We start from the raw sequence: 25,116 nt of genomic DNA, 5'->3' as shown, positions 1-25,116 counted from the left end.
CTCACTTTATCATTGATATAAGTTAAAACCACGACCACGAATAGAGATATACCTAAATATCTTTAATGGTGGTTATAACCACGGTTAATAGATATATCTATTAACCGTGGGTTATAACACTGATAATAGATAACGAAAACCATTGGCTAAGCGGCTGAGGTATCAAACCATTAAACCAATAAGCCATCAACGCACTTTGTAAATAACAATTATTATTTATTTCTTATTCTTTAATCATCATTTTTATTATGTATCACGAATTAAGAATTAAGATAGTTAATCATAATTCATAATTCTAGTTTTGTATGAATTAGTAATAACAATTTACTATTTAGTATTTAATATTCATGCCTTTTTTCAATTTCCAATGCTTGAAGTCTCCTGAAACTAGATACTGAAAATTAATAAGAAAAAAAAATGCGTGTAGAAGTTAGTCAAAGCCCAACTGAGCAGGTTAACTAAGGAATACTATTCTAATTCTAAAGGAAATAGTATTCATCATTGTCCATATTTTATTCTGTTTAGGTGACCAGTATTTTAAATGAAGCTGCTGTGGCTCCTGATGAACACACTAAACTTGATTTACTACTTAAGGTTAAAGAAGTATTGTTGTATCAAGAACCAAAAATTTTAACACAATTTATTAATGATGTAATTGCGTATCAAAATGATCATAGTTCAACAATAAGAAAATTTGTTGTAGCGTTTATAGAAGAATGCTGGTAATTTGATTTGATAGCTTCTACTGTTAAAGGTATTTAATGAGTAATTTTTTTTTCAGTAATAAAGAAAAGTCAAATGTATGTGTCACATTGCCAAATTTATTAATGTTACTGAAAGATCGATCACTTGTTGTTCAAAAAAGAGTGGTGCAAGCAGCTAGCAATGTATACAGAGCCGGATTACAATGGATATCAATGATCGATTTACCTAGTTCTGATCTTTCAAATGTATGGCAAGATTTATCAAATTTGAAATCGCATGTAATTAATATGATTGACAATGATAATGAAGGGTATTTAAGAATTCTTGTTATTTTTTTCCTCAACTAATAGGAATAACCCAATTTAAATATTTTTTTTTAGTATTCGTACTCAAGTAATTAAATTTATGGAAACGGTAATACTTGTACAAACATACAAAGGTGAAGGTGGTGTTGATCGTGAGAATGATATGTCTCTTGAAGATATACCTTTAACTCTTAAAGTTACCCGCCGTAGAAGACTTGAAGATGAAGCAAAGTATTTATTATACAATTATATATTACTACATAAAATAATATTATATTATATTGACTATGATTTTGAATATTAGGGTATTGTTTGATCTTCTATCAAGATTTTGTCATTCTGGTAATGTAGGTTGTGCAAATTTAATGACTTGCATGGGATCATTAACATTAATTGCCAAATTCCGTGTGTCATTTATTGAAAAAGTTGTAACTACATTAGAAACATTAACCAGTAAGAAATATCATTTAAAAATCATTATTAGACAAATTAAAATTATTTTTTTTTAGAAAATATACCAAATTCTTTAACTCTGAGTCAATCAACCTCTGTTCAGAAAAATCTAAAATTACAATTATTAAGTTTATTGCGTCTCCCTGCTTCAACTGAACATCAACAAACTATCGGAAGACTATTATTAGACATTGGTGCTTCCAATCAAGAAGTAGTTATACAAATATGTTTATGATATATTTATTTAAAGTTGTATATTATATTATTCTGTTTTATTTCAAGATTATGAAAGCACTTCAGGTTTTGTCAAAAAATGAAGATAGTAAAAAGTTATTAAGGTCCTTAAAACGTAAAAATGATGACAAAGAAGATAAAAAACCAGATAAAGATGACATTCCTGAAAAAAAGAGATGTACTGAAGGTACACCACCAGATCAACATATTAATACAATTAAAGCTTGGGTACTTGAAAAATTATCTCCAGAATCCATCACAAACCTTATTATGACATTCATGGTAAATATATATAATTGTATTAAGATCATATATTCATACTAATAACTCATTTCTTAAGTTCAGATCTATGCTCACTACATTTCAGATTCTGAGCGGAGAAATAAATGTTAATTTTATGGGGGTTTTATTTTGTTTGTTATCAATGATAAATTATCTAATTTTAAATCAGAAAAAATAATTCTATCTTAAACTTCTGGTTTCTGGTAGCCAATTAGATCTAGTTGCAACTTTTCTTAAACAATCATAGTTATGTTGTAATTCAAGAAATATTAATTTTGAATACTTGAAACTTTTTGCCATTTGTATAATATTATTTTCTACGCACAATTAAATTAAAAAAATATTTAGACACATTTAAGCCTTTTACACACTTTAATACTATATTTCAGTATTGACTTAGTTAATAACAATAATATATGATATAATTTTATAACAAATGATGGTGAATTATAGAGAGTGGATTTTTAGTTTTTCAACTCAACAGAGATGAAAAATGTGGATTGCTTTTCTATTACAGAATTCATTAAAATATGTATTTTGCATAGTAGTGCCTGTTTTAAAGATTAGAGAATACTTCAGCCTATATTTTATATTCAGAGTATATTGTATTATCGTTCAAAAGAAAATTTATTATTTTTTATTTTTCGAGTTGTAATTTACTTTTTCGCCATAGAAAAAACATATTTCAAAATTGAAAATTAAAAAGTGGTTAAGTGGATATAACTTTGCTGTACAGTAGGTTACAAGTGGGTCACTGCAATAGATGGTGTTAAGTTTGAATTCAATAATAAAATATCATTGTATATAAAAAACGATACCGACTGGGGACTGTTTGTTAGACAAGGATATTTTACATTTTATTTATATTACTATTACTACTATAGCCACTGGGTGGTAGGTTGAATTAATATTATCATATTTGTATTTAATAATATACTTTAGAAGATTCAAGTACCCAATATAATATTTTTTAATTACAACAAATTAACTTAAATATTACTATTCTTGGTTACTTTAATGCCTATAAAAAAAATTGTGCCTATGTATTTTTAATATTTTTTGATTACTGTTGTAATATCACATTAGGTACCTTACACTCATTTTTCAAGCTTTTTAACCCAACGAATTGACATTTGCAAAAAAAAAAAAACTGAAAATGTCAGTTAACAGCCCAAGATGAGTAAAAATATTTTTAAAAATTTGGTGTTACATAAAATGTTATGGTTTAGAAAAATGCTAGTATCAACATTTAGTGTCTACGGTCATTTGTTTAAGAGTTGCACCGAAATCGAAATTTTATCAAAAATCAGGTTCGCTTAAAAAATCCTGGGTATTTCTGTGTTTTCTCCACTACCTTGAGTGCACAACTATTTTTGCTATGTAGTACATTTATAAGACAGAGACAATACATGGGGGTATAGCGCCCTCTTAACATAATGTAGTATTACACATAATTATGTTTCTACTTTCTTCTTGTAATTTGTGTTCACATTTTTAAACTGTTGGAAGTAAAAAAAGCATATTTTACTAGTTTAAGGATTATTAAAATAATATTTTGAGGAGTTTTTTAGATGTATTTATCAAAAATTAATGCAATTTACCTTATTACTAAAAGAAAATATTAAATTACCAAAAGTCATATACATAAATTAGAAAACATCCTTAGAAATAGAGACTTGACATACTATATCCTCTCAGAATCGTTTTTTTTTATGCAGTGGTTCATCATTTAATTCCAATATAACACGTCTATAAATCAATTTGCCATAAAAATTGCCTGAATTGTTGTTCCTTTAGAATAATAACTTATTGAATATTCAAATATTTTATAAATAAATAATGAAGACAACATTAGTATCACCACAAGACAATCTTAACATGCCATAGGAATATTAGGATTTGAAAATATTGTATTTATGTACATCAACAATTTTCAAAACATTAGAATTTGATTAACTGCATAATATAAAGATAAACATGGGTGGTCCTAATAAAAAATTGACTTATGATTTTTTTTATTTTAATATACGAGTTATTTATATTTTAATTTACAGCCAAAATTACCATCAAAAATGCCTTCAGCTTTTATAACAAATTATACTCCTATAGCTGCAGCTGGTACTGATAGCCACATTAAACATGTTGCAAAATTATTAGCTACTCAAATATGTGGATCAGATATTTTTATTCCTGATCTGAAGTACATAACCCAAAATGATGATGAATCATTAGAAGGAGTAAAAGAAGAAATTGTAAAAATGGAGGAAGAAGATATACTTTTAGCTCAACCAGCAGAATTAAATATGAATAACTGTCATATTGATCCTACTGAAGCTGAAGATCTATCTACTGATGCTTTACTTAGAGTTTTAGATACTAGTGAAATTGTTTTGTCAAAACAGTTTAAAGAAGTTCACATTAAAGCTATAACTAAAGTGGCAGTTATGTGTAGTGATGATTATCGCAACAGTAAGTATACTTATTAATGAATTTTGTCGAACAAATAATTACAAACCTAGTCTAATGTTTATTCATTCTTTGTTTAGTTATACTCGACTATATAAATTTGGATATCCCTAAAAATATGAATTTATGCTTATCGTGGTTGTATGAGGAGTATAGTGTAATTCAAGGATTTATTAAAGTGCCAACAGCATTCAGAAATACTTTAACTTCGGAACAAAATTACAATACTGTTTTATGTGCATTAATCAGAGGTGCATTGGTTATTGGAGATCCCAAAGAAAAAGAAGAGTAAATTGGATTTTTAATTAAAATATAATTTTGATATATACTTTTGATTTTAATTCTTGTTTAAAATTTATAGTGCTATAACCACTTTTTATTTTGAAAGTCCATTTATTACTGATGATGCTGTAGATATTTTGAAAGAAATTTGTGGTGATCATGCATTCGGTCTATTCATTCTCAATGAATTGGTTACTAAACGTCCTCCAAGACAATTAGTGTATTTAAATGCACTTCTTTTCTTCACTTCACATAAGAATGATAAAGTAATGTATTAAAACACGCTTAATATTTTAATATTGTATTTAATAATTAAATGTTGATAAAAATATATTATAATGAGACATCAATATACATATACTAACCAGGCACCTAGCTGTATAAAATGTAGCATCCCGCCACTAACACAGTCTCTAAAATTTCAATATTTACATTTTTAACTTATTATTTTAAGTGTTTTTTTTTTTTTTTTTTATCAACCCAAAGGTTGGTTTACAACTCCAATTCTCCATTCTAACCGATTCCTCGCCTTTTCTTTGAGTTCTTTGAAGTTTTTGACTTTTGCATCGATTTTAATTTGTCCTATATACGTTTTAAAAGTGTTAATAATTATAAAATATTGTTAAAAATTATTTTAATGAGTTATTTTCCGCAACATATTTTAATGCTGGCAATCCATTTTTACAACAAAAACATACCGTTAGAACAAATAAAATGTATGACATTTAAAGGTTTTTGGGAAATTGCCTTATATTTTTGTATTTATTTATGTATAATTTTGAAGTATTAGTTATTTACTATACTGCTGAATTGTAAACATTTTGTTATCATTATTTACTTTTATTTGAAAGTTTTGTAATGGTATATAAAAAATACTATTATAAGTTCGATGAAGGGTCACTAGATACCAAGGTAATTCATTTTATTTAGTATGGCAGTGGGGAGATAAAAAACAAGTACTTATATTTCTTTGCTTATTTTAAATTGCTCTATACTATTAAAATCTTTTCTTACGGTTAATTAAATACTATAGTTCATTTATGATTTACATCTATAAAAATGTTATGATTTTTGTCTATGTAAACCATTAAATATTATCAGTGAAAATAAGTACAGTTAACTTGGTCATTCGCAAAATGGCTCGGCAACCACAAGTAAGCAAATTTCAACTTTATTAGGAGGCAAAAATGTCAAATTTCAGATTTTCAAAAACAATATTAAACTGTATAGTTCACACAGTATAATAATTTATCATTTATTTTACTTATAATTATTGAAAAAAATTTATTTGTATTAAAATATGTATATACTTATAAAAAAAGCTTAATATCTTTGTTAACCAATTGAATTGTGTTAAATATTTTTAGCTTCGAGAGATTGCATTGAATTTCATCAGTAAATTGTATAAAAATAAAGATTTGAAAAATATTATTGAAGAATATGCTACTTTTTACTTGGGATTCTTAAGATTACAAATACCCCCTGATGTACTTTTTGGTCATGAGACAGGTCGATTGGTCAAATCTGATGTGTGGGATGAAGACTCAACTACAGCTTGCTTATACCTATATTTCATGTTAATGGCAGATAATTATGAACTAATTCATGAGTATGATTTTTATACTTAATTCAATATTTGGTTTATGCATGTATGTATATTTGTATAATATATTTATATATAATGCATTAGATTAGCAGCTGTATTTTCTAACTCTCAAGGAGAAGTAAAACGTTCAATTATAAAACTTTTACCACAACCCATTCAAAATATGCCAATGAATTCAGTTGAAATGTTTAGACTTCTCGAAGATATACCAAAAGGGTCTGAAGCAATGATTACCAGAGTTTTGCATACTATTACTGAAAAAGGTGAGTGGATATTTTTATTTTTAAAGGAACACTACAAAATAATATGTAATAAAATGTGTTTAGATAATCATTTTTTTATTTTTAATAAAAAATTAATAATCTTAAAAACTAAATGGCTAGATTATTTGATCTGCTGACTATTTGATAATTGATTCTTCCATTGATGTATCTAAGAATATGTTATAAATGTATAACAAAGTGATTAAACAAAAAATAAACTTAAATTTAAATTTAAATAACGAACTTAATACTTTTAATACACATAGTTTGTATTGTTATATATTTTATAAAATATTCTTATATAAACAATACTTCACTTTATTCACTATAACTTAGTGAACATTTTTTATAAGCTTTTAACTTTAAAGAAAACTATTTTATTGTGTCCAACATTTTCAAATTAATTGTCACACTTTGGCCATAGGCTAGAAATTTAGTAAGATTATTGGGGAGGAGACTTATTTTTATGATAGTTTAAAGCTGTGTTTCCACTTTACCATGTCATGTAGAGTTAAATATAGTTTAATTTGTAAGTTGTAGGTGAAATGTTACCTACCTACCAAGTATATGTACCTATATAAGAAACACATCATGTAATGGTTTAATGGTAACTCGGTTTTAATTCTAGTCTCAAAAATAGTGAACAATGAACATTTACATTCTGATACAAATACGCAACCATAAACTAATGAACTTTAATAAATAATAATTAATATTTAATAATAGTAAAGATTATAACCAAGGATTGGGACTTATACCATTTGTTTATTTTTATGGTTTTACACAAAATCTAGCAAAGTGCTATGGAAGTGTATGTCTTGTTAGTATTTTACAACCATTTCGAATTTTAAATTTTTTCAAAAACTAAAAAACAATGCTTATTCAACATTTTTTTTGGTTTTTTACATAAGAGTATATTATATTTTATGACCCAAGCCACTGATCTAACACTGAATTTTTCCTCGAAATTTGTTTCGAGTTTTGATAGAATTAAAGTTAAAAATAATTTTAAATAATTTTTTTTAGAATTAAGACTTAAATTTTAGGTTAGTTTTATGTTTTAAGGTCCCCACGCTGCAGCGGTAGCGGTAAAATTCTTTAGTCTTGGCGGTGCCAGTAAATTATGTCCGGACTCACTTTACCGCCACCGCCACCGCTACCGCTGCAGTGTGTAGGGACCTAGAGTGCCTTGATAGAGGCTCTATCAAGGCACTCTATAGGGACCTTTCCTTTATAAATGCATTCAAACCCTTAGGGCATAGATAATAAGAATGGATAGGCCATTTGTGCTTATCATATGGGATATGGGAATGAATAAAAAAATATTTTGAGGTTATAGCGGTCTCAACATAAATAGATAACAGAATTAGGATATAATAATAATATTACTTATTTCACTTTATTTATTATTTGCCAACGAGCCGCGTCAACATTTGCAGTTTATATAATAAGAAGATATGTATTTATTGTATTTATGTTGTTATTATAATTTATAATTTCCAATATCTATTATCTATGCGTCCTGCAATGATAATAACACGGACTAAGATATCTAAGTTAAGTCAGTAAAGAAGTTGCACATTGAAAAATAATGCCTATAAATAATTTAAATTAAAATACATATAATATACATTAAATATACTATTCCTCACAATAAGTAAATCAATCAAGGTTATTAAAGTCTTATTTACTTGTTATTATAATAATTATTACTTGTAAATCCACTAAACAAATTTGTTTATACAGTTTATCTGTTACAGTAGGATAAATAGAATCAATATTTCTTTTTAAAATCACTGCGGAAGCCTTAAAATATCATGGACGATATTATATAGGTAGTAAAAATAAAATAAAATAAAACAATTAAAATCTTAATATCACTTTTGATGGAAAAAGTTCTTATCTAAATGACTCAGCTGTTGGTAAGGGTTGAATCATGACAAAATAAATCTATTTTGTCATGGGTTGAATGATATTTGTTTGATCATATACAAATGGAATAGCTCCTTTTCTCAATTTGAATGATTTTCTTGTTTCATATCCCTTATAAAAGAAAATGAAACATAAAGTACTGACATTCTATTAGGTATTTGAATCACGTATAAAAATTAAAACCATATACTTAAATTATTACACTTTATTTTATTGAAAACAAGATGCGTATACGTATCTACTATATCACCCATTAGCTTTGTGCTTATATTATATATTTTAATTTACCTTTGGCATAATTACATCAGATGGTGTTTGTGAATACTTGGTGATAACGTCATCGGGCGAAAAGTGTTTAGAATAAATGTATTCTAATGGTTTTAATTGGTTTATTGTATTATATACTGCTGATTTCCAAGCTACTTTGTTACTATCGTATACTTTGAATAGGGTAACATTTGACATTTGTATGATCTTTACGACTTTCACATTCATTTATTGAACACTTACGTATTTTGCGTTTTGGTGCCATTATGCAACTCTGAAAGTCGGTATAGAAAAATTAAAATGAATGTTAATATGAAATAACTAGTAAGTCATAAAAACAAGCCAAATGTGATGAATAATAAACACGTATATAAATAATAAATTACAATCATATTCATACATTGGAGGGAAAATTCATAAAGTAGATGGTTCTCATACATTATAAACATAGATAGAGCTCGTGTCTCACTTGCCCCATTTCACCCCACACAAGCCTTCTCCAGGCCTTAAGCGGCCCGGTGATTAGACTTTCGTTTCCAGTCCATACTATAATAATAACTTAGTCCGTGGATAATCACAAAATATAATTTATGATAAGACCTTTGCTAGAATGAGAGGCATTGATAAAATGTGTCTTTCTCTCTTCCCCATTCCCTCTATTTGGTTAATATAGCAATAGCCTATCCATTCTTTATTATCTATGTCTACATTACGTCTCAGTTTAAATTTAGACACCTTTTACACCTTTGATGTACCTCATATTGTATACATTGATCAAGGTGAACGGCCACTTTCTAGAACAATTAAATTATTGTATAAAAACAATTTTAAACTAGATAGCGCTTACAAAACTATTTTGTTATCAATTACCTATTTGTTAATGTATAATTATATTACATAACATTATTTCGTTTTTTCTTATTCCATCTATTTTTTACTACTATATAATATATATTTTAATGTTTTATGTGTTAAGTGTTTAACTAGTTTTATTAAAATTAAAATTAATTATTAATCAAATTGGTTGATTTATTAACAATTGATGTTCTAATTATAATATAAACCACACCATTGAGTGTTGGTTGATATTATGTATTCGTCAAGCGAAGAAGATTCACCTTCAAATCCTATTGGAATATTAGTATCACATAGACAACTTGAAGGCTGGTTATCACAAGCAAATCCAATTCCTTCTCCATCTGAATTGTATACTTTTCGCTGTCCGTACACTTTACGCAAGACTGAACAGTTTCGATTTATGAATCAACTTTGGACTATAGGTGATATCGTATCTTTGAGTGGATCAAAATCAAACAAAATCTTTTATGCACAAATTATTAAGTTACATGAAAATGAATTATGTGAAAAACGAGCAAAAATCATGTGGTTGGCACCTAAAGCAAACATTGGAGTCACCGATGAATCAAAAAAGGTGCATTATGACACTTTCAAACCTAATGATTTTGTACATGTTTATATTGATAGTAGATTAGTACCTATACATTGCCTTACATTTGTTAGGAGTGTTCCAAACCTATTTGAGTATAAAAAACACATTGGTACTGATTACCTGGTTAATACACATATTGTATCACATGCAGAAAGATATGCAGAATCTGATGAAGACGACGGACCTAAGTCCAAAAGCAAAGTGAGGCGGCTACTTAACAAGTGAATAAAATAATTATATTAATTATTTTATAATATACCTATTGTAATTTGTAAGCCAAAATTATCATTGATGATGTGTTCCTATCTTGGATGAAACAATAAAATGTCTTATTAATATACAATTAATGTAGGTACGTAATTGTAATAAAACCATGTTTGTTTCAAATGTAATTCACACTATTATCTATTTATGAATTTCTAAAACATATTTTATAATTTGTTAAAAATTAGCTATGTTAAAACATAATTTTAAGAAATCATTGTATATTTATTTTTAGTACTTTGCATATGTATTCGGTAAATCTGTAGTATTATTTTTCGTATCTTTGTCATTTGTATAGAAATTTAATAAATATAGAAATAAATAAATGTACATTATGATATTAATATTTAAGTCAGGTTAGGTTAGGTTAAAATATTATGCATAGTTATGCATAAATAGATTCAGCTTTCATACTATTATATTAAGTATACCGTATACTTACTGTCTTACTAATATTATGAAAAATAAAATATTTTGATTACATATATAAATATAATTATTAAATCTTAAGTGATACCTAAGTTTTAAAGTATTCTTTTTATTAATTTTACCAATATGTACATACATATATACTACATTATAAAGTATCAATATAATATAATAATTCACACTCTTATATGTTCTAATCTCAAACTTGTTGAATAATATTTTTATTATGATTTTATTCTCTTAATTTTGCCAACTGGTATAACCGCGGTCACCGCTATTCCTGAAGCTACCTAAATATTTTAATGTCATATGCTCTATTTCTCAATTTACTTCTCTAATTGCTGTATATAATATTGTTTTTTTAATAAATTATAAATACATAAATGTAATTATTTAATATATATGTACAAATTTATAAATGTCCAAAATAAAGCAATTAATTTGTTACATACATAATATAAAACATACTTTAATAGTTTAATATATGTTTAAAATGTTGGTTTTCTGTAATACTTAAATACTTGCTGTAAAATAACCATTAGAATTTATAAATTTCCAAGATTGTTATAATAATAAATTATCGATACACTTTTAGATATAAGATTTTATAATTATTAAATCTATATTTTATGTTTCTCTTAGAAATTCCATCAACAGAGTTAGTATCAAGAGTTAAAAAATTATATGAAAATCAGATAGTTGAAGTACGTTTCTTGGTACCAATAATATCTGGTTTAGATAAGAAATATATTTTGAATGCTTTACCTCAACTAATAAAATTAAATCCCAATGTTGTAAAAGAGGTATGGTTTACAAATACATTTAGTTACAAAAATGTATTTATTGATTAATACAATTAAATATATTTTTTTAACTAGGTTTTCAATAGAATTCTGGCCATTAACTATTCAAATTCAAATCCTCCTGTCAGTCCAGCTGAGCTTTTGATTGCATTACACACAATGGATTCAGACCCTAATGACCTCAAATACATTATTAAAGGTAATAAAAATTTAGAACGGCTTATACTTTTTGTACTAATTTAAATATAATTATATTATCATTTATTTTGATAGCTACATCATTGTGTTTTGCGGAAAAAACCATATTCACACAAGAGATATTGGCAATTGTCATGCAGAATTTAATGGATGTAAATCCATTACCAACTTTATTGATGCGTACAGTTATACAATCCCTGACAACTTTTCCCCGTTTGATTGCTTTTATAATGAATATACTCCAGAGACTTATACTAAAAAAAGTATGGCACCAAAAGAAACAATGGGAAGGATTCATAAAGTGTTGTCAGAAGACAAAACCTAATAGTTTTCAGGTGTTACTACAATTGCCACCAGAACAGCTGGAAGATGTCTTATTTCAATGTCCAGAAATGAGAAAATCATTATTAGATCATGTACTTAGTTTTACTGAAGTACAGGTAAGTGTTAATCAATTAATTAAAAATACATTTTTAAAACTAAAATGATTTTTAATTTTTTAAGCGTTCACACATTCGCCAAGCGATTATGGATGTTATATTTGGAAAAAAAATGGAAGTACCAATGTATCAAAATTTAAAAGTGAAATGTGAACCTGTAAGCAATACAAATAATCAACATGTTTTAGTGTCTGTAAGTAAATTAAAATAATTTGTTTTGATATAGTTGTTGCCAAACTTTAATAATATATATATTAGAGACTATGAATACTATGGATCCAACTATAAATATTAAAATATTAAGAGTATATAAGCCATAGGTTTTCTATTTTTAATTTGGCCATTTTTTTACCCCACTCCCCCACTGTTTATGTTATGGGTACTTAATATATTTGAATGAAATATTTTTTTCTCATAAACAGGTATTTTTAAAATGATTTTAGTTTCAAATTCTGGTTAAAAAACGACATAAAACTACATTAAAGTTAAACATAGAAAAAAAAAATGTGCTCTACATAAATTTAATCTTAATATTTATATCTCATTTAAGTAATAGTATATTCAAAATATGAATTCTACCACCAAAGAATATGAGAAACTTATGTTTTACCAATTTAAACTATAGTTTACTGAATTTGGTAGGTTCAGGATTTACTTTTTTTTTTAATGATATAAAATATAAATAACACACATTAGTTGGCTTTATTACCTATGGTTGTTTACATATTGTTAAAATGAAGTTATTTTTACAATTTTATCATTAATTTTTTTTAAAATATTTTTTACAGAAACAAGAAAAACAATCACCTGAAAAGATATCTAATTTGAAAGAAGACGAGCTTAGGCCTCCAGGTGATTGTGATGAAGATTCAATTAATGGAATATAGTTGTATTACCTACTAATTCATAACATTATTGCTATGTCCCATGTATTTGTACTTTATTTTAAAATAATTTCAACTAATTCAATCAAGTGTTATATTGAAACTAATTGAATAAACTTTTAGTTTAATACATTTTTTGGTTTTGTGTATTTTTATAAATATTGTTCTTATTAAATACATCATTCTATAATGAAGAAAAAAATCAATAATACTCTTGTTTACTATGCCCTAAATTTCCATAAGCTCCTTGGTAACAGTTTATGAAAACAAACAAGACATAATATGGTCTAGCAAGTTTTGATAAGTTGATAGGCAAGGTGTCATAATTTGTGTCTTTGATGTTCTTAAAAGAAGTATTAACTATAACAGTGGAATAAAAATTGTGAAGTTTATTAGTTATTTATGTGTTTGATATTTATAGAGTACTATAATGTATAACAGAGAACACATAACTAAGCTACCAAAAATAAGTTCAGAAATTATTAGTGAAGCTAAAGCAGCTCTAAATTCACCCCTTTATGTAAAGCCACTTACAACAAACAGACCATTCACCCCTCGGGAAAGGGTTTTCTTCTGTCACCGACGAACAAATCGTCCACCAAGTGCTTTTAAGTATGTGAAAACTGTTTCAAAATTATAAACAATAGTGATACTCATGAAGCTCGTATGTATAATAGGTTGCAACACGTGCAATTTCAGGAAAAGAAAAAAACAAGTTGTACAAAACTACCAGCTCTTGATAATACAAAATATTCTACAGCCAATAATTGTAAGAAACACAACTGTTTTGAATGTTTCATGGTAAATTTAATATTTTATTTATAATAAAGTAGATTGTAAACAAGAAATCAAAAGGCAAACACATAGCAGTTCTCCAAGCACTACACGCCGACGTTCTAGTTCAGATGTGGCCAACAACGCAAATATATCAAGAAAAAAAATGTCATCATTATCTTTTCCATTGTCAATCGACACACTGCTTAAGGTACCATTTCCTGACTTGTTAATTGATTGATAGTATTGATACAATTATTATATACCCTTGATTGTGTATTATGACGTATTTATGTGATATATATAGAGTATAGCATTATATTTTTCTGTACATAGGCCGAACTAGAACATTTTACTAGGACAGGTCATATGGTAAATATGAAAAAAAATTCTTATTACAAAATAAGTTTTGTATTTAAATTTTAAATTTTTTGAAGTCAGAATATTGTCCAATATCCAGTCAGTATTAGGTCAGGCAATGACCTGACTGGCCTAACCTGTAGTTTTGCCTATATTTCTGAGTGTTTACTTTAACTGTAAATAGATTACTATAAAATGTATATAGGCTCATTAAAAATAAATATAATAGCCATATGTAGGAAAATCATTTAAGCATTTTAATTTATGAGTGTATAAACTACAATGTTTGTATAGTTTACAGAATATTTAGAATTTATGTTTTATTTATAAGATTATAATATTAAATAGGAACCATTTATTATTGACTATTATCTTTTGACTTTGTATAATAATCTATACAAAATTTAATATTGAAAATTAAAAGGAATTTGGTTGACATTTATTGTTGTTTCAGAAATGAAAAATACTTATCTATAAAGATCACAATGTATTTTTAGATTTTGTGTTTTATTAAAATTTAAATTCACAAATTAATTTTAAATCTTAATGAATCAAGACTCTTGATTATCTTAAACTTGGTAGGAGATCAGGACCTATAAAAATACCTATTACTTGTTAAGTTCCCTTATGTATCATTGGAGCAACAAGGCTTAAAATGTGCATCCCCAAAAAATAAAAGACTTTTCCTATTATATTTTGATTAATTTTAAGTGAAAAGTAAATTTTTGCTTAGTAAGAATTATATATTGTATTATAAATTGCAGGCTGACCTATAAATTTAAGCGCTTTTACATTGTTTCCTTGTTTTTAATTTGTTATAAGTTATAACTTATAAAACAAGTACACTGTTAAATTGTGTTAAACAAATTGTTATGGCTTTTTGTTATGAAAGTTAAATATTTCAATGTTTATGACACTTATGTTACTACCAGCACCTAATCTATAATAATTAATAATATTAAACAATAAGACCTATAAGTATTAAGTACCTACCTAAAGTATTTTTTTTTTTTTATAACAAAAAAAAACTTTTCAAGAAATTGACATTCTTGGACCTAGGTCTTCTAGCTTCAAGCTGTCCAACTGAATGAAATTAATTGTAATGACATTATTGATTAGGGTAGGTAATCGAGAGAGGAGAGATGAACCATGTAATCCTAAAATTTGAACTTTGCAGGAATTAAAATAAACATAACTACTGAATAGGAAAATCATTCTAAAATAGTTGTGACAACTTTTTTTTAAAAATCTATTACAGTTTTACTCATATTACTGCATAATATATCAAATATAAATATACCTCTACAGACTAATTACTATACCTAGTGTTAAGAGTCTGGTAATCTAGGAATTCTTTATAATTTGTCCACCCCCAAAAATATTGGTCAAGTTGTGGCTATGCTATGACCTCTAGCTCTCCGGTTTCCTATTGCTATAATACATTATTTATTATGTTAGATAAGTAATCTACTTATGAAGTATAAACTATTATTTTGTATTATATTACTTAAAAGTTAATACTTTTCTTTTTATGTACTGTAATTGTAACCATAAAATAATAATTTTTAATCGTATAAGTATGTTGATTTTAGTTTCTATTCAATAAACAGAAATTATTGTAAAAGTAGGTAGATATTCGTTTAAAAACAAAATATTTATTCATGTTCCTATATAATACCTACATTTCACTTAAAAGTTGATCAATTACTTTTAGTCATTGAATCATACTCAAATCAATTAAACAAATATTTTGAGCCCAACAATGAACATTTTGACCAAAGTCTATTTTTTTTTTTTTGATTTCATGGACTATTTTTTCCTTTTTTAGCTCACAAATTACTTTATTGAGCTTGTACCGCAAGTGAATGGTGTTAACGTTTGGATAATTTAATTTCAATTCGTCTAATAATATGTCCATCGTCGTCGATCGATTGATCCTGATTGCTTCTAATACAACTTGCATTACTCTATTTAATTCGATGTTCAAGGAAGAATCCATAGTATTATTATTAGGTACCTACTATATAATTAATATATTATTATGTTAATAGTTAATGATAAATAATAATGTAGATACAATTGTTGGGTAGACTGTAACCATAGATACGAGATACATCATAACCATACGTTTTAAAATATAAAAATCAATGTTTATACTTTACAAGTAATAAAAATCGAATATGTCTAGATATATTGTCATAATACTATTCATAATATTATAATATTATACTAGCTTGTTATAAAAGTATACCTACTGGCGTAAGTAATAAAGAATGCGCGAATAGGTTTTTTGGCCGTCGTATAAATACAGCTTAAAATTAATCAAAATATATTTACTGAATAAATATGATATAAAATAATTTACACGGTAACGAAATCTTCAAGTCCACTTGACTAATATTTTTTGAATTACAACCAACATAATATATAAAATATTAAAATCTTATATTTACTTACCTACATCATAAATATTTCGTTTAAATATCAAATTTCATCAAAATCTGAATTTAAAATGCTTATGAAAAAAATTTAATTTGTATTTTTGAAATGTTTATGTTCGTAATTATTAATTAATTTGTGAAGAACCTTTTATTAAACTGTCAAGCTCTATCAATTAAAATTAATTTTTAGAACTTCGAAGTTTGAACTATACCTAGATATTCAACATTCCCAACGCTTTTAACAAAAATTGATATCATGTTTTTTCAATATTAATGAATTTCTATAAGAACAACATATGTGGAATTTTGTATTAAATGTTCAAACCTTTAGATGTTAAAATTAAAAAGGCGAGTAAGTGGGTAATGTTCTGCTGTACATTAGGTGTCTAGACTCTAAAGAGTCACTGCACCTAATGGATGTGTAAAATTTGAATTCAATGATATGAAATCATTGTTGGTATACGAAATACGATTCTGAGCGAAGATGGTCAGTCGGTCTGTATAAGTAATACAGCCTAAGTAGATGTATTTTATGATATTAGTGATATTACTATGATTAAAGAAATTTATTTTACTATTAAGCATTAGTACTACAGTAGGGTAAATTCATTTTTGTCGAAAAAATTAGATTTGAAAATTTCATTGTGTGTATAAACTATAAATTAACTTACTCTGAAAGTTTCAAGTCCCCACGAATAATATTTTTAATTTACAATAAAATAATTAGAATCGCTGTTCTTGGTTGTAATGTGTAACACCGTCTACATTTTAACTTAAAATAACTATATTGAAAATAATGAAATAAACTTATACTGTACATTTCAAGTGTCTACGGTTATTCGTTTTTTCAATAACAAGAAAATAAGAAAATCTCTATGAGAAATCGAGTAAATATCCAATGCTGTAAAAATTGAACTTCAAGCGCTCATAAAAATTTAATTTGACCTCCGGGTAGACATTTTTTTTCTTTATAAAGGAAGACAAACCTGTAAGAAATGTAATATTACATTTTCAAATTTTATATATAAAAATAAAATAATTTGAACTTTAGATGCTCATAAAAACTGATTATGGATTTATGCTCAACTTTTTTAAAAATTTTCTCTGACAACTACTTATGATGAACCTTGTATTACATTTTCAAGTTTTTAGCCCGAGCGAATTTTTTTATCGACATTAGTTATTAAAAAACAATAATATTAATCGAAAATTGAATAAGCATATAAAATAGCTTAATATAAGTCAAAATATTTTGAAAATTGCATGATATATATAAAATGCTTGTAGAAAAATTCATTGAACATTTCATATATTCACTGTTTTTTTTTTAGAGTTACACCAAATACCAAAATATTGGCTACGAGTATGTATTATTGATATATTTGATTGAGGTATGAACATTTGTATGTTCAAGCTTTTTAACTCAAAAACAAACATTTTAAATGTCTAAAAATAGCACTTGGAGAGTAAAATACTTGGAAAATTGTATTATGTCTATAGAAAATTTAAACATAAAAATTGTTGACAAATTCAAGTATCTACACTTATTCATTTGAGAATAACAAAAAAAGAAAAAAAAAACACATTATTATTGTAATTTAAATTGAAAAATAAATTATTATGTATATATACATTAACCATGTACATAGTCTAGAATAATTTTAACAGGTAGGGTTGCAGTGTTTCTCGTTTTAAATAAGTTGCTATATATTTTGGTTATACCTAATCATGTGAAATAAAAAATAGGTATTTAAAATTAAATTAAAACTATACAATTACCTTGTTAAATTATAATTAGGTATATAATATATATTGATAATCACAATTATTGAGATATTTTTTAACTAATTTGTTGAATAAAACATTTTAGAACCATTATGAACAAAACGTTTACGATCATGAATACATGAGTCATGAAAATGAAATCAACGAAGCGAGAGCATTATGTTTTGATGTCCACGCTGACTGCCTATGGATCATATCACTAATTGAAACCAAAATGAAAAGAAGTATTGAGTATTTGAGTGACAATTTATTTCATACTTAATTATGTAGTTAGGTTATGGTAGGTACTAATAATTATTCAAGTAGATAAACAGGAATTTTCATTGAGGGGGATTTATATTTATTATTTCATTATAAAATATAAGGTAAATCGCAGGATAGTCCCTCCTAACTGATATTATATACATTATACATCAATAAAAAAATGCATTGGGGGGATCCATCGCGCATAAGATCATAACATCGTCATATGCCTATGACATATTTAGATACCAAAAATCAAGATGGACTGATTAATTGGTTTATAGATATTTACTTAAAGGTTACTTGAAGTATAAAGTATAATAGCTAGTAAGTATGTAAAAACTTAAGTAAAATTCCTGTTGTCCCATTTATTATGCAAATTCCATATAATGTAGAATTTTTAAATATTATCAAATATTGATACATTTTATCATTTAAACAAATAAAAATAAAAATAAGATAAAGTAAAGTATAAATAAGTGTTATGTACTTTTTAAAATGTAATTATATTTGTAGAATTTGAAACTAAAGAAATGTGCTCACTTTTAAATAAGTTAGCAATGGCTATAAAACGCGAAAACCTATCGGTAATACGTGACGAAAATAAGAAAGAAACTATATTGAAAACAATGTTTAAGCTTGTTAACATTTCACCTGACGATGATCTTACTGTTCATATATTATTAGTATTACTTCAGGTAAGTTAAATGATTTTTCAATATATAAATAAAAATATATAATATAATTATTAATTAAGTAAATGTTGATTTTTAGATGCAAGTAACTGGAAAATATTTAGCGACTGTTTGCAAACTAATATTCAAAATATCACGCTTAGACAAAAACGATAATTTATTTCTTGAAACCAACGTTTTAACCCTTTTTGTTGATATACTTGGCTTAGCTACTCCACACGAAGATGCCGAGTCTTTGATTTACGGCTACGGTGCTTTAAAATTTCTTACTATGAATCCAGATTTAATGGAACGTGCTATGAATAACGGTTGTCTATCGCTTATGTTGTTACATTTAAAAATGATAAATTTAGAAAGAACAGAACGCCAAGTATTGCCGGAGACCATCAACCACGTATTATACCAGTTAACTGGTACTCTCAGAAATGTAGTAAACGACAGAAAATTTTACGTTGAACTTTTATCTTCCGGTGGTTTGGTGACTATATACCGTGCTTTGGAATTGTTTTCTGGAGATATTGATGTGGTTACGAACATATCCAGAATTTTAAGGTACTAAAATATTTATTACGTAATTCATAAAAAATATAGTATATAGTATATAGTATATACACACTTAGGTTGAACAAATTTACCTATATCATTGTGTTATATTCCTGTAAAGTAAAAATAATAACATATTAATAAATATTATCAGCATTATGTCCACTGATGGGAAATGCTGCGAAGCACTTGTGGATTGCTGGTCAAATGTATCCGTATTAATGTCAATAATAGACAAATACCCGGGGCAAGAAGAAATTGTAGTTCGTATTACCTATGCATTAGGAAACATACTAACCAATAATGAAAACGCTAGACACCAAGTAATATTACTTGAAATTTTCGACCAACTAAAATAATACATTTTGTATATTTTGTTTGCCCTCATATTACATATAGTTATACAAGACACATTGCTCTATGGGAACATTTTTGAATTTAATGCAATTGTACTTAGAAAAAGATTTAAATAATATATCACGTGACATTAAATTCAACGTTGTTGAGGACGTGCTTATCAAAGTAAAAAAATTCCTTTTATTTTAAAATATAAAACAAATTTAATGTATACTTGGTTAATATATAGATCATACGTGTCATAGTAAATATGAGCATACAACCAGAAATTGGTGCTAAGTTAGTAAAAGCGGCAGACGATTATCATCCAATTCACAAAGTTAAAGAGTGCGAACAATTTTTAGATTCTTTATTGACTATATTGAGGCGGAAATCTATTGATGAAAACGAAGAACTTGTACTCGCCGCGTTAGCGGCTTTAAATAACTTATCCTATTATGCGGACATGTCAAACCCGAATCATGGTCCTTTTGGCGCTCGTCAGTTAGATATAACGCAAGGTACTATTTATAGGACACATTATTGACTATATCCTACGTATGTAAGTATTAAAATACGATTTTATAATTGTTTTAAAACATATTGTTTTAGCATTGAGTTTGTTACTTACAACCAGAAATCAGTTTTGTAAAGTGGAGGTAGCTAGAGTATTCGGGAACTTAACCAGATCAGCTACAGTACGAGATTACTTATTGGAGACTAGTGGTAAACACAGTTTTTAATAATGTTTAATTTAATATTATAAGTAAAGTGAGGCATGTCAAATGTGTTAGTTTCAAAACTATTCGTGTGAAACGCTTGGATAGTAAAAAAGACGATACATCTGTAAAACAAATATTTGCTTATAACTTATTAGTCTTGCTATATCAGTGCATATCGATATCACCCTGTAGAAAGTATAATATAGTTCTTAAAAATGGTTTTACAAAAATATAAAATAGGTATAATATTGGATCCAGTGTTGATTATACTTGTGCAATTTTTACAAATTATTAATGTTAATAGATTAATACTAACCACTATAACCTGCATATCGTTCAAGCTCATTATATATAAGCTATGTTACTCATTAAATAACTCAAGAACTAGGTACTCTTACAAAAGTTGATTCTGATATGTCTAATTTTTGAAAACTTCTGTTAATTATTAATAATTTATCGTAGAAAAGGGGAATTCACATTTTAATAAACAGAAATTTGTTTTATCTCCATAGGGCACTCCTTAATAGCACAGTGTACAGAAAATCCCAAACATTTAAAAATATGGTCTTTAAATATATGACTTTCAGCTGTACGATCCGACTTTGCCCTGTAAATCGGCTTTGGTGTACCTCACTTTGTGAACTAATTCGACGGAGATTGACTATTTGCCTGTGGTAGATTGAATAAAGCACTTGGTATAAATCGAATGTGTGATTCAAACATTTCAAATTACTCTTTAAACTTTCCTGATTTCTCTAAAAACAAGTTGAAATTTTCACAAAATAGGTGAAGTACCTAGTTTAGTTTTTGAGTTTACAAGCTATACAACCTACAATCCACATTAAACTCTAATATTTATTTTAGGATACAATATCTTTATTCAAGACTATACATTTGATCGCATCTGTCCAAGTAACCATGGCATCCATTTATAACGAAAAAAAAATGTCTATCTCTATTGTAAACCTATAAATCATTATGCGAGTACTTCTTTAAAATTTGAATTTCTGAAAATTATTCTTAGTGCACCTTTACGTGGTGGTACCCTCTCACCATGAACATTTCTCTATCTATTGTAGTTGAGACTCTACATTGATCAGTCTGTAATCAGCCAGACAGTCAAAAAAGCACTTTTAATGTTTTTCCGAATTTTCCATTTTTCTTTCTATCCTTGATTCTATTAGGTACGTACTTCTATCCAAAAAATAATGTCTGTGAGTAATTAACTATACATCATATTAGACTTTTTCGTTTACAATATGCTCATTATTTTAATTTGATTTAGTATTTTTGACATGGTTGTATAAATACTACGTTTAAGAGCTTAAATACAAAATAATTTACTGCAAAGTGAATAATAGTATAACTACTATAACTCATTAACACCTGATATTGACGAACAAAAACGATACCAAAGTAAATTGTGTGTGTAAAAGTAATATTTATAAACTTAGAGTTTTGGGCTCAAATGCATAACAATATATCAAATTATAATTTATACATACCTACCATCTACGCGTGTACAACAGACCTAGGAGATATTTGCAAATAGTTTTAATTTTTTTTTTTGTTATGGTCTTGACACGTTTATTGGAATTTACATCCCTATAGACTGTGGATTGTCAATGGGTTAAAGTGATTATTAGTTATCACCTAATACCTGTAAATAATAAAGGAGATCAAAATAATAGATATACAGTTGTTTTATTGACAAGAAAATGAATGTATTATAGATAAAAGTTTATTTTTAAATTTCTAAAGAGAAATGTTGTTTTTTATTTATTAATATTATCTAACTAGTAGGTTTAATTAGCATTACGTTTTCATAAAGAACAAAATAGGAATAAATATCAAAATTCACTCATAAATTGGTAATTTTTTTTCAGCCTTAATTTTTTTTAACTGTATGATGTATACCTACCTACTAAAATAAACAATGGTTTGGTCATATTTCTAAATTTGGCCATTTTAAGGTGAAAAATAATTATAGAACACCTACAATTTACACCAGGTGTCCAGGTCTCAGTTTAATTTGTGCATATATGTACATCATGTACCTATTTCCGTACGGCCGTACACTTGTTATCTTGGTAGTTATAGATACTGATATTGGGCGGTGGTAAACTCACCTGATTTTTGAAACTATAATATAGTAAATTCTTTCGATGGTGAACTCTCTAGGGTCAATATTATATATTTTACCTGGAGGAATTAAAATTTGTATTATTAATTATAATTTATATATTATATACTTGACTATTTAAAAATATTTATGTTGAAATAATTACACAAATTATATTAAAATGAATATCAACTATAACTATAGGTATAGACGTATAGTTAAAGAAATACATTTATTTTATTATTTACTATAATTTATATAGTATGACTTTTTTTAAATTTGTATATTTATATTATATTAAATATTATTATACTATAGTATTATGTGAAAACAAAGTTTTCCGAGTTACCATCGGAAAAGTTTTATAGGTCATTACAATCAGGAGAGCTTACTATCGCCCCCGAATTCTGATATTATACTTGTTATAATTTATGTAACGTACATTACCGTGTTCAAAAAACACGAACGAGCAGAATTAAGAATACATATTTAGACTATAAGAGCCCCCTTCTCTCTTTCTACAATTTTACTCCATAATAAGCATAGGTACCACCTGGAAATATTCTCTTAATTACTCATACACCACTGACATGCTGCATACGTATTTCAGGATTATTGGAGGTGACCAATTGCTTGGATAGTGGCGACAAAGAATTACTGGTCGTATGTTGTGGCGTATTGGTTAATATGACCTCTGACGAGAACAACCGAGAAGCGTTCAAAAATTACAACGGTGTTTCAAAAATGGTAAATATTCTTAGGTCGTCCGGTGAACACAATTGGAGCTTATCAGCGCTCATCTGCCAAACCCTGTGGAATGTGTGTTCAGGCAGTGACCATTTTCCTGGCGACCCTATGGCAGTACTCGACACGCTGCTTAAACTCACAGGTAGAAGTCATAAAAAAATTGTTAATATAATATACAATGATGTGTAATCGGAGAAGACAATTCGTCAATATTTTTCTTTTAAATTATTATCGCATGTGTTAGACGAAGAACAATTATTTGGTGAGCTATTGTCGTCGGACGAGGAGAAAGTGGCAGAGTACAAGCAGTGGGAAGATTTCGCTTCGGTGGCTACGAATCTCTTAGAGTGGTTAGATGAACTACTAGAAGGGAGATTTGATAACGTAGAACAATAATAGGCACTGGCCGTCTAGTTCACGTATTATTTATTATTGTTCTTACTCTCAGTCCTCAGATGTCTGCATAGCATATCGGTGGTTAACAAATTATGTGAAACCCCAGTACCATACGCCGCGTAGTGTCAATTAAATCACTTTAAAGAATAGAAAAACATATCCTAAAATTAAATAATAATTAATTTTAAAATATTAAATTGTAATATTTGAGAATAATAGAAGTACCTTTAGGTATTCAAAATTCAAATTAGCATTAATTATTATTTCATTTTAGAATAATTTTATTTTTTATTTTTAAGAGGAAGTTGTACCCAGTACCACATATATTATAATGGCTCCATCTTACCAACGCATATAAAATTGACATTTACATTCAGAAGTTTTAATTTTGTGTTGTTAGTTTAAATATTAGAGTAAATTGACCTATTATCAGGCTTAAAGGTAACAATATTATCTGTATAATTTCGTTGGATTTTTACGATATTATATATTTAATCAAATGATGAGTATGTAAAATATTAACGGATAAAAATGTTTTGAAGTCATAATAACTTGCTTAAAATTGAAATATTGTTAAATAATTTACGAGACACAGATAACGTTCTTATGTTTAAGTTTGATAGATAAATTCACTCTAATACTTAAGCTAACAACACACAATTGGCACTGCTGAAATTTGATATGTTTTT

At 26.8% G+C, this 25,116-nt stretch overlaps 3 protein-coding genes across 5 annotated transcripts; all 3 read left to right on the top strand.

Moving 5' to 3' along the window:
* Positions 1 to 278: 278 nt before the first annotated feature.
* LOC111042446 (symplekin) lies at positions 279 to 13,395 on the top strand. The gene is made up of 17 exons (XM_022327063.1): positions 279 to 453; positions 526 to 722; positions 782 to 1,015; positions 1,086 to 1,241; positions 1,315 to 1,463; positions 1,520 to 1,674; positions 1,746 to 1,979; positions 4,034 to 4,448; positions 4,526 to 4,733; positions 4,807 to 4,993; positions 6,095 to 6,336; positions 6,418 to 6,596; positions 11,581 to 11,741; positions 11,817 to 11,940; positions 12,015 to 12,379; positions 12,444 to 12,572; positions 13,168 to 13,395. The coding sequence occupies exons 1-17, from the start codon at positions 418 to 420 to the stop codon at positions 13,264 to 13,266; spliced, it is 3,270 nt and encodes a 1,089-aa protein (XP_022182755.1). The 5' UTR covers positions 279 to 417; the 3' UTR covers positions 13,267 to 13,395.
* Positions 9,762 to 11,328, top strand: LOC111042450 (GATA zinc finger domain-containing protein 1-like). The gene is made up of 2 exons (XM_022327073.1): positions 9,762 to 10,227; positions 10,317 to 11,328. Exons 1-2 carry the CDS (start codon positions 9,886 to 9,888, stop codon positions 10,335 to 10,337), a joined length of 363 nt encoding a protein of 120 aa, XP_022182765.1. The 5' UTR covers positions 9,762 to 9,885; the 3' UTR covers positions 10,338 to 11,328.
* Positions 13,396 to 13,459: 64 nt separating the features above from the next.
* Positions 13,460 to 24,888, top strand: LOC111042448 (armadillo repeat-containing protein 2). 3 transcript variants are annotated; one of them, XM_022327069.1, is made up of 12 exons: positions 13,460 to 13,875; positions 13,941 to 14,032; positions 14,097 to 14,248; positions 18,709 to 18,847; positions 19,383 to 19,564; positions 19,641 to 20,113; positions 20,259 to 20,427; positions 20,504 to 20,626; positions 20,691 to 20,961; positions 21,053 to 21,166; positions 23,895 to 24,173; positions 24,276 to 24,888. In XM_022327069.1, the coding sequence occupies exons 1-12, from the start codon at positions 13,694 to 13,696 to the stop codon at positions 24,425 to 24,427; spliced, it is 2,328 nt and encodes a 775-aa protein (XP_022182761.1). In that variant the 5' UTR covers positions 13,460 to 13,693; the 3' UTR covers positions 24,428 to 24,888. The 3 variants fall into 3 exon arrangements, with proteins under 3 accessions (XP_022182761.1, XP_022182760.1, XP_022182762.1); XM_022327068.1 differs by having other exon boundaries at positions 14,094 to 14,248; XM_022327070.1 differs by having other exon boundaries at positions 13,799 to 13,875; positions 13,963 to 14,032.
* The last annotated feature ends 228 nt before the right edge of the window (positions 24,889 to 25,116 follow it).

The sequence above is a fragment of the Myzus persicae genome, unplaced genomic scaffold (assembly GCF_001856785.1).
Source record: "Myzus persicae strain clone G006 unplaced genomic scaffold, MPER_G0061.0, whole genome shotgun sequence".
Taxonomy (NCBI): Eukaryota; Metazoa; Arthropoda; class Insecta; order Hemiptera; family Aphididae; genus Myzus; species Myzus persicae.
Note: the sequence above shows the minus strand (reverse complement) of the source record. Positions and strands in the feature narration are given on the sequence as shown.

Bases quoted from the DNA above. Each gene is read 5' to 3' on its own strand.
- LOC111042446 (XM_022327063.1), top strand. From the start codon at position 418: ATGCGTGTAGAAGTTAGTCAAAGCCCAACTGAGCAG. The intron at 1,242-1,314 runs GTATTTATTATA...TTTGAATATTAG, and splicing joins AGACTTGAAGATGAAGCAAA to GGTATTGTTTGATCTTCTAT. The intron at 4,994-6,094 runs GTAATGTATTAA...AAATATTTTTAG, and splicing joins CTTCACATAAGAATGATAAA to CTTCGAGAGATTGCATTGAA.
- LOC111042450 (XM_022327073.1), top strand. From the start codon at position 9,886: ATGTATTCGTCAAGCGAAGAAGATTCACCTTCAAATCCTATTGGAATA. The intron at 10,228-10,316 runs GTGCATTATGAC...TACATTTGTTAG, and splicing joins TCACCGATGAATCAAAAAAG to GAGTGTTCCAAACCTATTTG.
- LOC111042448 (XM_022327068.1), top strand. From the start codon at position 13,694: ATGTATAACAGAGAACACATAACTAAGCTACCAAAAATAAGTTCAGAA. The intron at 14,033-14,093 runs GTAAGAAACACA...TTTATAATAAAG, and splicing joins ATATTCTACAGCCAATAATT to TAGATTGTAAACAAGAAATC. The intron at 20,428-20,503 runs GTAATATTACTT...TATTACATATAG, and splicing joins ATGAAAACGCTAGACACCAA to TTATACAAGACACATTGCTC.